The sequence below is a fragment of the Nicotiana tabacum genome, chromosome 5 (assembly GCF_000715075.1).
Source record: "Nicotiana tabacum cultivar K326 chromosome 5, ASM71507v2, whole genome shotgun sequence".
In the NCBI taxonomy this organism is placed as follows: Eukaryota; Viridiplantae; Streptophyta; class Magnoliopsida; order Solanales; family Solanaceae; genus Nicotiana; species Nicotiana tabacum.
Window position 1 is genome coordinate 3,726,983 of NC_134084.1, and position 11,852 is coordinate 3,738,834.

Genomic DNA, 11,852 nt, shown 5'->3' on the forward strand with positions numbered 1-11,852 from the left:
AAAGGCGAACGACATTTCACTAAGGACCTTCGTGCTTTTAATATAGTATAGATAGATTACTTATGGAAAAAAATATACCAGCAACACATACTTTAAAATTAGTTAAATAATAGTTTAGTAGATGGATAAAGGGATTGGGTATCATTTGACAGATTAGACTAAATTTAAATAAGCAATCCCAATTACAATTTACCTAGTCCAAAATTCAAATGATGCCCCATCCCAAAAATATATTCTTACAAACTATATTTATGTTTTTATTTTTATTTTTATTTTTTAATCGCGGCTACTTGACAATTTTAAAAAATTGTTAAATGCTTACTGATAAATCACAAGTCATAAAGGACATTTTTGTCATTTTACCTCTTATCTAAAAACATCTTTTACTCAAATCCAACACTCCAGTAGTCCTCGAACAAACAACAATGGCAGTTTCAACCTCATTTTCTCTCTCAAAACTTCACTTTCTTCCAAAACAAAAACAAACCCAATTCACCTTATCAACTAAAGCTCCAAACTTTCTCTTCTTTTCAAGAAAAAGAGCCCAATTTCCAGCACCCATTATCAGTATTCCATCTCAGAACTTGAAATATAATGCTGCCATTGTTTTGGGTGTCACTGGACTTGGTTTTACATTGTTAAATGTGGGACCTGCCTCTGGTTCTGAATTGGCTTTAATGGGTTCTTCATTCCAATTTAATGAACCCTCAAATGCTCTCTCATTACACACTTGGGCTAGTCATGTTTCTAGTGTTGTTGAGTGGTAATTTCTCTTTTTAAGTTTATGTGATTATATTTATCTTTCTGGCCCTATTTGTGGATATTGCTTGTTTTTTACTGTTTATTTCATTTTTCTTGAGCCGAGGGTCTCTCGCAAACAACCTCTCTATCCTCTCCAGACCCCACGTGTAGGATTTGACTGGGTTGTTGTTGTTGTTGATATTTGCCTGAAAAGGAGTTTATGTTTTTAATTTGATCCATATATTATTAGAGGCGGATCAATTACTTTATGCGTTCGAGATTCTATCACGGTTCATTTAATTTATTGGTCCAAAATCTATCATTTTTACTAATTTAGTAAGTATTTAAACGGAAGGGGAGCCTTGATATAACTGGTAAAGTTGCTGTCATGTGACCAGGAGGTCATTTGTTCGAGCTATGGAAATAGCCTTTTGCAAAAATGCAGGGTAAGGTTGCATAACTTAGTGCACCGGGCTGCCTTTTTAGTAAGTATTTAAACACCTCTACAAGGTTTGAGCTAAAGCTACTGAGTTCAGAATACTCTGTAACATATGCTATGGATTAGCCCCGGATTAATATTATTGGTAAAATGTCCAAATTTACCCGTCTACTATTTGAAATATCTTAATTTTAACCTCCATTATACTTTGAGGTCGCCATACTCTTGACATTACCAAATCGCCTCATGTTTGCCCTTGGCTTTAAAGAAGCTCCCACATGGGTTAGTGAATTTAGTGCCTGAAAATACTTGGGGAAAAGTGTTTAAATTTACTCTTCTACGTTCGACTGTTGTTTATAATTATTCTCCGTAGCTCTGCTAGGGTCAAGGGCAAGTACCAGTAATATAAACTTGTATTCGCTCGATCAGAAAAGAATGAACCTATTTGATCGGGCACGAAATTTAAGAAAGAATGAAGTTATTTGACCGTGGTTGTTTCTACGGGTTCGAGCTGTGGAAACAGCCTCTTGCAGAAATGTAGGGTTAGGCTGCGTACAACAGACCATTGTGGTCCGGCCCTTCCCCGGGCCTTGCATAAACGCGAGATGCTTCGTGTACCGGGCTGTCATTTTAAATTATTACATCTTATATTAATTTGAATAATATAATGAATTTGAATGCTTGAAAATTGTGGAAATTGGGATAGGAGGAGTATTGCAATGTGCAGTGCACTTCATCGCAGTATGGGGTTGGCAAGTTGATCTGTTCATATGTTCTTTTTTTCTTTCGTGTTAAATGAAATGACTGATTATTTACTTTGTACAAAAGGGTAACTGCTATGGCTCTGGTTTGGCAATATGGGGAGAAGTCAGGTTATGAATCTTGGAAGGGACTCTCCTGGGCTATGGTAGGCAATCTTGCTCATACTTGTTTGTTTAATTTGCTTGAGTTCTGTACTTTATGCCTACAATATTGAATCTGATTTATGTCAACGAGCTTCACATTAACTGTATATACTTTTTGAAAACGAGTTAGCTCAACGCGTGAAAAATTTCAGTTTGGTTGATGACAAATGCTATATTGGCACTTCTAAATGTTTGTTTGAACTGTTGTTAATGAGACGACAGTTTAGTAGACTTGGCATCGTAAATAGGCAGTTGAACTCAAATATTCCAGAAAGAACAATCTTTGAAATTTTTTTGTTGCTCAAAAGACAAGAATTTTCCATGCTATGTACTATATAGAACTTGAAAAAAATAAGTTGGGTGTATTCATTTGTAAACTCTGTAGAGCGAGTCAAAACAGAACTACGTGCCAAGCTTTGCGACATGGTAAACTCATTCACTGTAATATAAGAGTCGCGGAACATCTGATCAGGGCCTATATCTGGTCCAGTCGAAATGTTTGTTATACTTAAACTGTGTTCTTCTGGATGTACAGAACAGTCTTTCATGTTAATTATAAAGTGTGTTCTCATATGTTTAATCAGACAATAGTCTAAATGTCTTTATTCGTCTCTTTTCTCTTGTTATAGTAATGACTATGCTAAGTTGCTTTAGGCCTTTAAACTTTTTGTCTTTTAATTCTCTCTTTGTGGATTGTCGCCGAGCTTACTTAATTAGCCCATTAACATTTTATTACCAAAACAGTAATAAACAGAATCAATAAGAAACCGAAATGAGTATATTCACTGTCGCCCCTTATTGCAGTCAACTTATCATTCTTTGATGATTCCGATTATCTTCCACCAATCCATTTCCTAAATTCTACCAATCCCAAACTTTGTGGAGGATAGTTGTATCTTTTATTGATTCATGGCTGACTCTTTGAGGGAGAATATGGTGTTTATGAAGTCTTTTTTCCAATATCATCATCAGCCAAAAGCAACAATAACAACCACGCCTCAATTCCAAACAGGTATCATCAACCAAGATGCAAAATTTGTTCTTGTGGCTTTTAACCTACCTAAATGACATTGCTGTCCAACTGTGAAATGCTTCATAGAGAGCGCCAGAGCGGCAGCAGAAAACATGTACATGTGACACAGGTTGTTGAGGTTACGCTCCCATCACAGTGCTACTGTTATATAGTTGGTGGCCATCTATGGAGTTTAGAACTTCTTTCTCTTCAGGTTTCCTTTTTCACTTTCATACCTTTCCCATCTCACGGCTAAGATAGTTCAAAAGTCTAAATTTTGTTGATTTTGATTATTGAATTTCTTTCTAAATTTAGAAGTCATTCACAAAGAGAGTTTTTCAGGTTGCGAGAATATATTCTTTTCATAACAAACTGATGTGTTTTATTTGATTGGTCATTCTGAGTTATGACTTCATGTATCTCTTCGATCGTTTAGCTCCTGTATTCCTTTCCCCCCATCTTTGTATCTGGTTCCTTTGTTTTTTGCTCTGTTGTTGGCTCGTAAATGATGTTTTTTGTTTATTTGTCATGTTGAATTATCCCTTTATTATTCTCTTTGATCATTTATCACTTATCTCCATTACTTTTTCCCCATTTGTGCGTCTTGTTGGCTTGTAATTTTCTTAATTGGTCGTGTTGAATTATCACTTTATGATTCTCTTCGATCATTTTGCACGTATCTCCATTTCTTTTTTCCCCATCCTTGCGTCTTGTTGGCTCATAAGTGACTTCATTACGACTTTTTAATTTAGGTGCCCCTGCTCGGAGGAGCACTCTGCGCCTGCACTTGGCATTTCTTTTATAATTCGGAGTCTCTTGAGGTAAGTAGATGTAATTCTTTTCCTAGAACGAAAATTATGAACTTCTATTGGAATAATGATTGCAGTGACATTCAGCCGAGTATATAATATGACAGTTTGACTATCCTAATACGCAGCCTGGTTTAGATATAAGCCCCTTCATATTCTCTTGTGAATAATCTTTACAAAATATGTTGAGCCCTATGTAGTTTTTCTTGAGCCGATGGTCTTTGGGAAACAACCTCTCCCTCCACCCTTTTCCCTCCCCCTCGTAAGGTAGGGATAAGGACTTCGTACACTTTACTCTCCCCGGACCTCACAATGTGGGATTACACTGGGTGTGTTGTTGTTGTTAAGCCCTATACAACATCAACAACAACAAACCCAGTTAATTCCCACAAGTGTGATCTAAGGAGCTGTTGATGTACGCAACCTTACCCCTAGCCTAGAAGACAGAGAGGTTATTTCCGGAAGACCCTCGGCTTAAGAAAAAATAAAAATAAGCAATGGCAACAAGTATAAACAACAATAAGATAAAAAGAGGACCGAAGGGACGAATAACGAAAGCAAAAATGTTGATATGAGAACTGGTTCTCATTCCCTTATAGGCCGCCGTTAACATGCATTTAGGCTTAAAATCTTCGGTATAGCAGAATTTTTTTTTCTGTCATGGAGATATGACTAACGTTTCGTTCATGAATTTCAGGTAGTAGTGGCTCTCCAAGCAGCTTTGACAGTAATTGGTAATGCCACAATGTGCTTTGCAGCATTCCGGATATACAGATTGTCACAGCAGCAGTCAAAAGAGCTGTGAGCGTCGAGTCCAGTATACTTTCTCCAGTCTTCTCATCGGATCAAGTCTCTGCGTCTATCTGGTAACTTGTGCTGTTTACCTCTTATGCACCGTAGTGCTTAGGTAAACCATCTCTAAATTGTTTTCACCGGAAAACAACAATAGGAAGAGGAAAATATGGCGCATACTGAGACACGATGTGTAGAATGCGATGAAGTGGTGGCTTCATAGGAAGAACTAAGAAGTTTTCAGCAAGCTGATACCTTTGTGGACTGAGCTCTATCTCGGGAAGAAATCAGAAGCGGATCCAGGATTTGAATTTGATTGGTTCGTCCTTTAAGGGTCTTAGACTTAACTTATGTGTACTTCACAATTAGCTTTGACAGATTTAAATCACATTTACTTTTTGAACTGTAAACTTATTCGAGACAATAGCCCTGACTTTTAACACCCAACGCGCGGTGAAATGGTTGAGATTTCTTCTCTGAGTTCGAGAACTAAGAATGAAGAGTTTCTTAACGTGAAGGGTTTTACTCCCTAAATGAGGAACTAGTGTATACATATACAGCAACAGAATGAGTATGTTAAAATTTTATCCCGACTTGTCTGGAACAGAAGGGGAGCCTTGGCGTAATTGGTAAAGTTACTGTCATGTGACCAGGAGATCACGGGTTCTAGCCGTGGAAATAGCCTCTTGCAGAAATGCAGGGTAAGGCTGCATACAATAGACCCTTGTGGTCCGACCCTTTCCCGGCACCGGACTGCCCTTTTTTGTTTGGAACCGGACGCCTACCTTATTTTCCAAGTAAGCAGTTAAATTTATTACGTGGAATTACTTGTCGTTATCTTTTAAGTAACAATCCGATGTGTAAAATATCTTTTACACTATGTATTAAACTCTCTATAAACAAAGTGGTTTACAAAGATCATAAGCAGCATATATAGTTTGATTGGGACATATAGTAGACACATGATAAATATTATTTCACCATCCATTTCTCATTAATATAACAGTTATTATTGGAAAAATGACATTGTATAATCGCTCTTAAAATAATAGCCGAAAAAATGTATATTTTTTGTATATTAATTTTTGTATATATATACATTTTGTATGTTATATACAAAAATTATACAAATGTTATACACTTTTTCGGCTACCCAATATAAATAGTTTCTGGCGCGAGCTTACAGTGAAAAAAGCCCAATAAAATAATACATGTCAAGACCGTACAAAGAGAGACAAAGAGACAAAGCCATAAGCTAGAAAAGCTACAATAAGTGAAGCAAGGGCTTTCTTCATATAGTTATAGAGGCGGAGCCAGGAACTGAGGTTTATGAATTCTAAACTTGATATCAAACTCATAACTCGTTTTAGTTACAAATTTTAAGCAAAAGCTATTGGTTCGTCCTAACCAGTAACTAATGCTCTAGCTCCGCCACTGATTCTTCATTGACATGGTTGTTTATGAAGAAGAAGCAGATTAAGGGTGGCGGAAACTCGATCCAACTGAGAAAATTTCTTCTGAAATTCAGACATTAAAGCAAGGTTTTCTTGGTGAAGGAGATTGGCTTTCTTCCTTAATTTCTCATTTTCTTCTAATATGCTCATGTTCTCCATGTAAAGCTTCAAGTTTCTCAATTCCATATCCTTTCCTGCTAGCTTTTCCTCACTTTTCTTCCTCCTAAAAAGCACAAAATACTTCGGTCATGTAATACATACAGAGTAAATAAAGGGCCGTCAACTCAGTGCACAAAGTATTTCATGTTCACGTAGGGTCTGGGAAAGAGTCGTATCCTAAAGAATGTGATGTAGACAACCTATCATGAACTGATAACTTGCAAAACACGGTAAATTATTAAACTGCAATGATAATGTAAAATTTCTTTACGTTGTTAGTGTCTAAAAGTTAAACGCATAGAGAAGGCAACAAGAAAGTCACACCTCAAAAGCAGGGGGGGCGGAACTAGGTGGGTAGAAGGGGGTTCAGCCGAACTCTCTTCGCCGAAAATTATATTGTGTATACAAGGTCAAATATTTTTCTTGTAAATATATTAAATATTGAATTCTCTTAGCTTCTTCGCGTGTTTAATTTTTTTAATTTTTGAACTTCCTTAATGAAAATTCTGCTTCCGCCGCTGCTCAAAAGAAAGTAATAGTATAAACTGTGTAAAGTTACCTATAAACTTGGATTCTGGAACGCTTTGGTTTTTGTTTCTGGCCAGAAATGTAAAGGATACGTGATTTACTCCATTCTGAAGAATTGATACACATTTCTCTCTATGTGTGGTTTTCTTATGTATACTTTTTTTTTTCTTCTGGTTTTAATTACTTGAGAGAAGAGTAAGAAGAAGAAGTTTCGAAAATGATGAAATGAAATGAAGATTTGAGTGAAATAGGAAGGCAATGAGATCCTATAAATAGGTGGACCTTGTTGTTATTTAGTGTGTACAACAATAATAATATACTCAGTATTATCCCACACCGTAAGGTAAAATATTTCATTATTATTCAGTGGGTATAAGCATTAATTCCATGTGTTACGCAATAAAGATTAGAGATGATCATACAATTTCAAGATAATATTAGAGTAAACAATGGGTGCGGACTTATAATTTAAACTTAATGAATTCGAACTCTGAGAAGTTTTAGCCTGTACGTATTATGAATTTTTTAAAATTACGAGTTCTAATTAATTTAATATTTGTTTTTATGATGCATCCTCATCTGAATAGAGGTTATCGACTCAGGTCTTACTGGCCCTTATTATCAAAAAGAATCTTTACGTGCTTGATCTATGAAAATATTTTAACTCACATATAAAAGAACATGATGTTATTAATCATATAATTAAATAGTAAATAAAAGTGTAATCTCTTTAATTATTTAAATTTTATAAATAAGATAGTTATCTAATTTAACAGAAAGTAATTTATGAGAAATAAAAAGAAAGAGAGAGGGGCTAATATTTTCAAGTATGGTAATGATGACAAGGGGACTCATCATTACGAACTCCATATATTTCCGTGAAGAAAAAGCCTAAGAAAAGGTTATGTCTCTATGCCTTACAACTTAGGGTGCGTTTGGTAGGAAGGGAAATGGAAAATGAGTGATTTTGTCACTTATTTTTCCTTGTTTAGTTGGGTGGGCGAATTTTTTTTTTTCGAAAAATATTTTTTAGTATTTGTTTAGAGTGTAATTTTTTTTATGCTACTTTCCTTATCCACCTTCCCCCAAATTCCCATGTTTCCTATGCCCCTCCCCTACCCCCACCCACAACCAAAAAACCTAGCGTTTTGAGAACTCTATTTTCTTTAAGAGTTTAATTATTCTTTTAAAAATTCACACAGACCCAAAGGGCCTAATGTGTTGCTTTACTTTTTCACGCAAAAATAACGTTAAAATTTGTGTCACATAACTAAAAAGAAAATAAAAAATTTTTGGTTGAAAAAGCAAGTATTTTTTCTACAACATGAAAAAATACTCATTTTGTTAAAATGATAGAAAATACTTTTCTACATCATGAAAAGAAAGTACTTTATTTTTGTTGAAATGAATAAAAATACTTTTACATTATGAAAAAAATAATACTAATTTTGTTGAAATTAAAAAAAAAGTACTCTATCTATAACATGAAAGAAAATACTCTTAATAATATTTCTATTCAGGATGGGGGTAGGGGCAGGGTGGGTGGTATGGTGGGGTGGGAGTAGGGGTAGGGGTGGGGTGGCGTGGGTTATGGGTGGAGTGTGCGGGTGGTTGGTGGAGATGAGGATTAGGGTGAAGAAGGTTGAAGAAGAATTTTGGAAAATGTTTTCCTTTCTTTTGATAGGGAAAATATTTTTCCCCAATTGAATGAAAATGAGTTCATGAGGAAAATATTTTTCAAAATATTTAAGTCAACCAAACATGAAAAAATTGGAAAACGTTTCCCGAAAAATATTTTCCTTCATACCAAACATACCCTTAGTATTATTCTATTGCTTACATCAATTTTAAGAGTTTGGAGAAAATTTATGAAAGGTGGACCACAAACCCCCCCCCCCTCCCCCAAAACTGCAAAAGAAGTAATATTGTTGTTTGTTATATTTAGATGGACAAATTCATTCACATATCATCTTCACCTACTATTTTTGTATCTTTTACTGTTTTACTATTCACTTACATGTTAGTTGGGGGAAGGAATAAAGTCCTACATTGATAGCTGAAAAAATTAGAGCCTACATATAAGGTGTGAGAATCTCTTAAGTGTGAGGCCTATTAAGAAAAACGTGCGGGCTTGGCCCAAAACAGACAATATCACAAAATATTAAGGATATCTTTGGGCGGCTTGAGCTCAACAACTGGTATCGGAGCCCAAGTTCAGTAGGACGAGTATGGGTAGTTGTTGCTCCCAAACGCACACGTAAGTATACGTGGTCGTACAAGTAATAAAATGATAAGTCGAGTGTCGAACTGTCACGATCCTAAATTCGGACCCTATCGTGATGACGTCTCTCGTTAAGACAAGGCCATCCGACACTTCCCATTTCAGTAAGTAACAGTTAAACTGTAAGAAACAGTCTAAAGCATGATGAAATAATCCAAAATTCCAGCAGATAATAGCATAATTTGCGGTATACAACCCAACACAGCCCGATACCGGGGTATCACTAGTCATGAGCATCTAAACAATCCGGAATACTCAGAGAAAAACTACAGAGTTTAATACAGTAACTAAAACCATGGAGAAATAAGATAGGTAGAAGCTCTGGGCTGCGAACGCCGACAGCTGCCTAGAGACTCCTCGGATCCGCCTGAGCTGGGAAGATCAACACTCGGGAGCGGGACCAGATGCGCCTGAATCTGCACACGGGATGCAGGGAGTAAAGAGAGTACTCCAACTCAGGGAGTAATAGTCATAAATAAAGACTGAAAGCAGAAAATCACGTAAAGTACATTTGTAGACTATAATGAATCAGTAAAATTAGTAAAAAATGTGTGAAAGTCATTTGGCACAATTAAACTTCATAAATTTTTATTTGAACAATTAAGCAGGTAAGTGACAGACAATTAAGAAAAATAAACACACAAAGGTTCGCCCATCGGGCACAATATCAACCAATCTGCCCATCGGGCAATATCTCAGAACAATACCAGCCCCTCGGGTTATATCTCACATCATAATGGGTACCCGCGCTCACTGGGGGTGTGCAGACTCCTGGAGGGGCCCCTTACGGCCCAAGCGCAATATCAAGCCATCTCGTAGCATCATCACTAGGATCTCGGCCTCATATCAATCAAGCCACTTCGTGGCGTACATATCTCAGGCCCTCGGCCTCAAATCATGATCAGTGTTTCCTCACAACATAGGACCTCGGTCTTACTCAGTCAAAAATCCTTACAAGCCACTTGGCAGTAGTAAAACATGATTTCTCAACCCAATTATCATTTTAAAGATCATATAAGTGTTAAACACATAGTAAACATGGCTGAGTATGAAAACAGTGAAATATATCATGACTGAGTTCAAGTATAAAGTCAAAACAGTGAGGAAATATTAATAAAAATTCCCGAAGGGTTTAAATAGTTGGCACGAGGCCCAAATATGGCATTCAGCCTAAATAATGATGATAGCAAATAGATTTCAGTCAAATACGCGGTAAAATAGTCATTCGGGACGTACTAACTCGCAATCCCTATCAGTGCACGACCCCACGCTCGTTATCAAGCATGTGCGTCACTTCAATATAGCACCACGATGTGCAATTCGGGGTTTCATACCCTTAGAACATCATTTACAATCGTTACTCACCTCAAACCGGTCAAATCTCTAGCTCGCGATGCCTTTGCCTCTCGAATCGGCCTCCACTCGAGTCGAATCTATCCAAAATCAGAATCACGGTGTCAAAATATGCTAAGGGAACGGAGCCCAAGGGAAAATAATCAATATACGACACAAATCCCGTAATTACCAAAACCCAACCCCTGGGCCCACGTCTTAGAATTCGATAAAATTCACATCAATAGGTTCCTTATCTCCCGACAAGTTCATACATATCAAAAGTACCAAAATCCGACCACAAATAGTCCCTCAAATCCTCAAGTCTAGATCTCCAATACCAAGCCCAAGTTTCCCCAATTTTAACCCTTAACTTCCATTAATTATTGCCCTAATCCATGAAACAATAGCATAGGAACGAGTTTTAGGTCCAAAATCCTTACCTCAATGAAGTTCCCTTGAAATCTCTTTTCAAAATCGTCCAAAAAGCTCCAAGTCCGAGTAAAAAATGGTGGAATAGCTCAAAAATCGCGAAAGAAACAATTTATACTTTCTGGCCCAGGCATTTTCGCATCTGCAGCCACTTTACTGCTTCTGCGGTACCGCATTTGCGGTCCTTGATCCGCTTCTGCGGAAATCACTTAAACTGCCCAAACCGCATTTGTGATGAAATATCCGCACCTACGTCACCGCAGGTGCGGCCCCTAGTCCGCTTCTGCGGTTCCTGCCAACTACCCAACTTCTGCTTCTATGACCCTTTTCTCGCATATGGGCGTCACACCTGCGGTCCCCAATCTGCAGGTGCGAAAATACCAGAAGCAGCAAAAATCTGCAATTTCACAAAGTCTCAAACTCCTCCGTCAACCATCTGAAATCACTTCGAGGCCCTCCGGACCTTAACCAAAAGCACCAACATATCCCAAAACCTTATTCAAACTTGTACTAATCTTCAAAACACCTCAAACAACATCAAATCATCCAAAACACATCGGATTCAAGCCTAAGTTCCCAAAATCTTTCGAATTTCGCTTTTGATCAAAGACCCAACCAAACCACGTCCGAATGACCTGAAATTTTCCACACACATCCCAAATAACACAATGGAACTATTGAAACTCTCGGAATTTCATTCCGACCACTATATCAAAATCTCGCCTACCAACCGGGAATCGCCAAAATATCAACTTCGCCAATTCAAACCTAAATCTACTCCGAACCTCCAAAACCCATGCCGATCACGCTCCTAAGTCCCAAATCACCTACCGAAGATAACCAAACCATCAGAACTCACATTCGAGCCCTCTAACATATAAGTCAACACTCGGTTGACCTTTCCAACTTAAACTCCCTCAAAAGAGACTAAGTGTCTCAAACCTTATCAAATCCTTTCCGGACCCTAG

At 37.2% G+C, this 11,852-nt stretch overlaps 1 protein-coding gene across 2 annotated transcripts; it reads left to right on the plus strand.

The window, feature by feature from the left end:
• Nucleotides 1-408: 408 nt before the first annotated feature.
• LOC107795093 (uncharacterized) lies at nt 409-5,215 on the plus strand. 2 transcript variants are annotated; one of them, XR_001650039.2, is made up of 5 exons: nt 409-763; nt 2,009-2,087; nt 3,850-3,918; nt 4,604-4,772; nt 4,856-5,215. XR_001650039.2 is itself a non-coding variant. In XM_016617670.2 (4 exons), the coding sequence occupies exons 1-4, from the start codon at nt 426-428 to the stop codon at nt 4,709-4,711; spliced, it is 594 nt and encodes a 197-aa protein (XP_016473156.1). In that variant the 5' UTR covers nt 409-425; the 3' UTR covers nt 4,712-5,215. The 2 variants fall into 2 exon arrangements, 1 of the variants encoding a protein (XP_016473156.1); XM_016617670.2 differs by having other exon boundaries at nt 4,604-5,215.
• The last annotated feature ends 6,637 nt before the right edge of the window (nt 5,216-11,852 follow it).

What these genes read in the sequence shown, in the direction of transcription:
- LOC107795093 (XM_016617670.2), top strand. Translation starts at nt 426, where the DNA reads ATGGCAGTTTCAACCTCATTTTCTCTCTCAAAACTTCACTTTCTTCCA. An exon ending in GTTTCTAGTGTTGTTGAGTG is followed by an intron (nt 764 to 2,008) that starts GTAATTTCTCTT and finishes TTTGTACAAAAG; the next exon opens with GGTAACTGCTATGGCTCTGG. An exon ending in AGGGACTCTCCTGGGCTATG is followed by an intron (nt 2,088 to 3,849) that starts GTAGGCAATCTT and finishes TTTTTAATTTAG; the next exon opens with GTGCCCCTGCTCGGAGGAGC.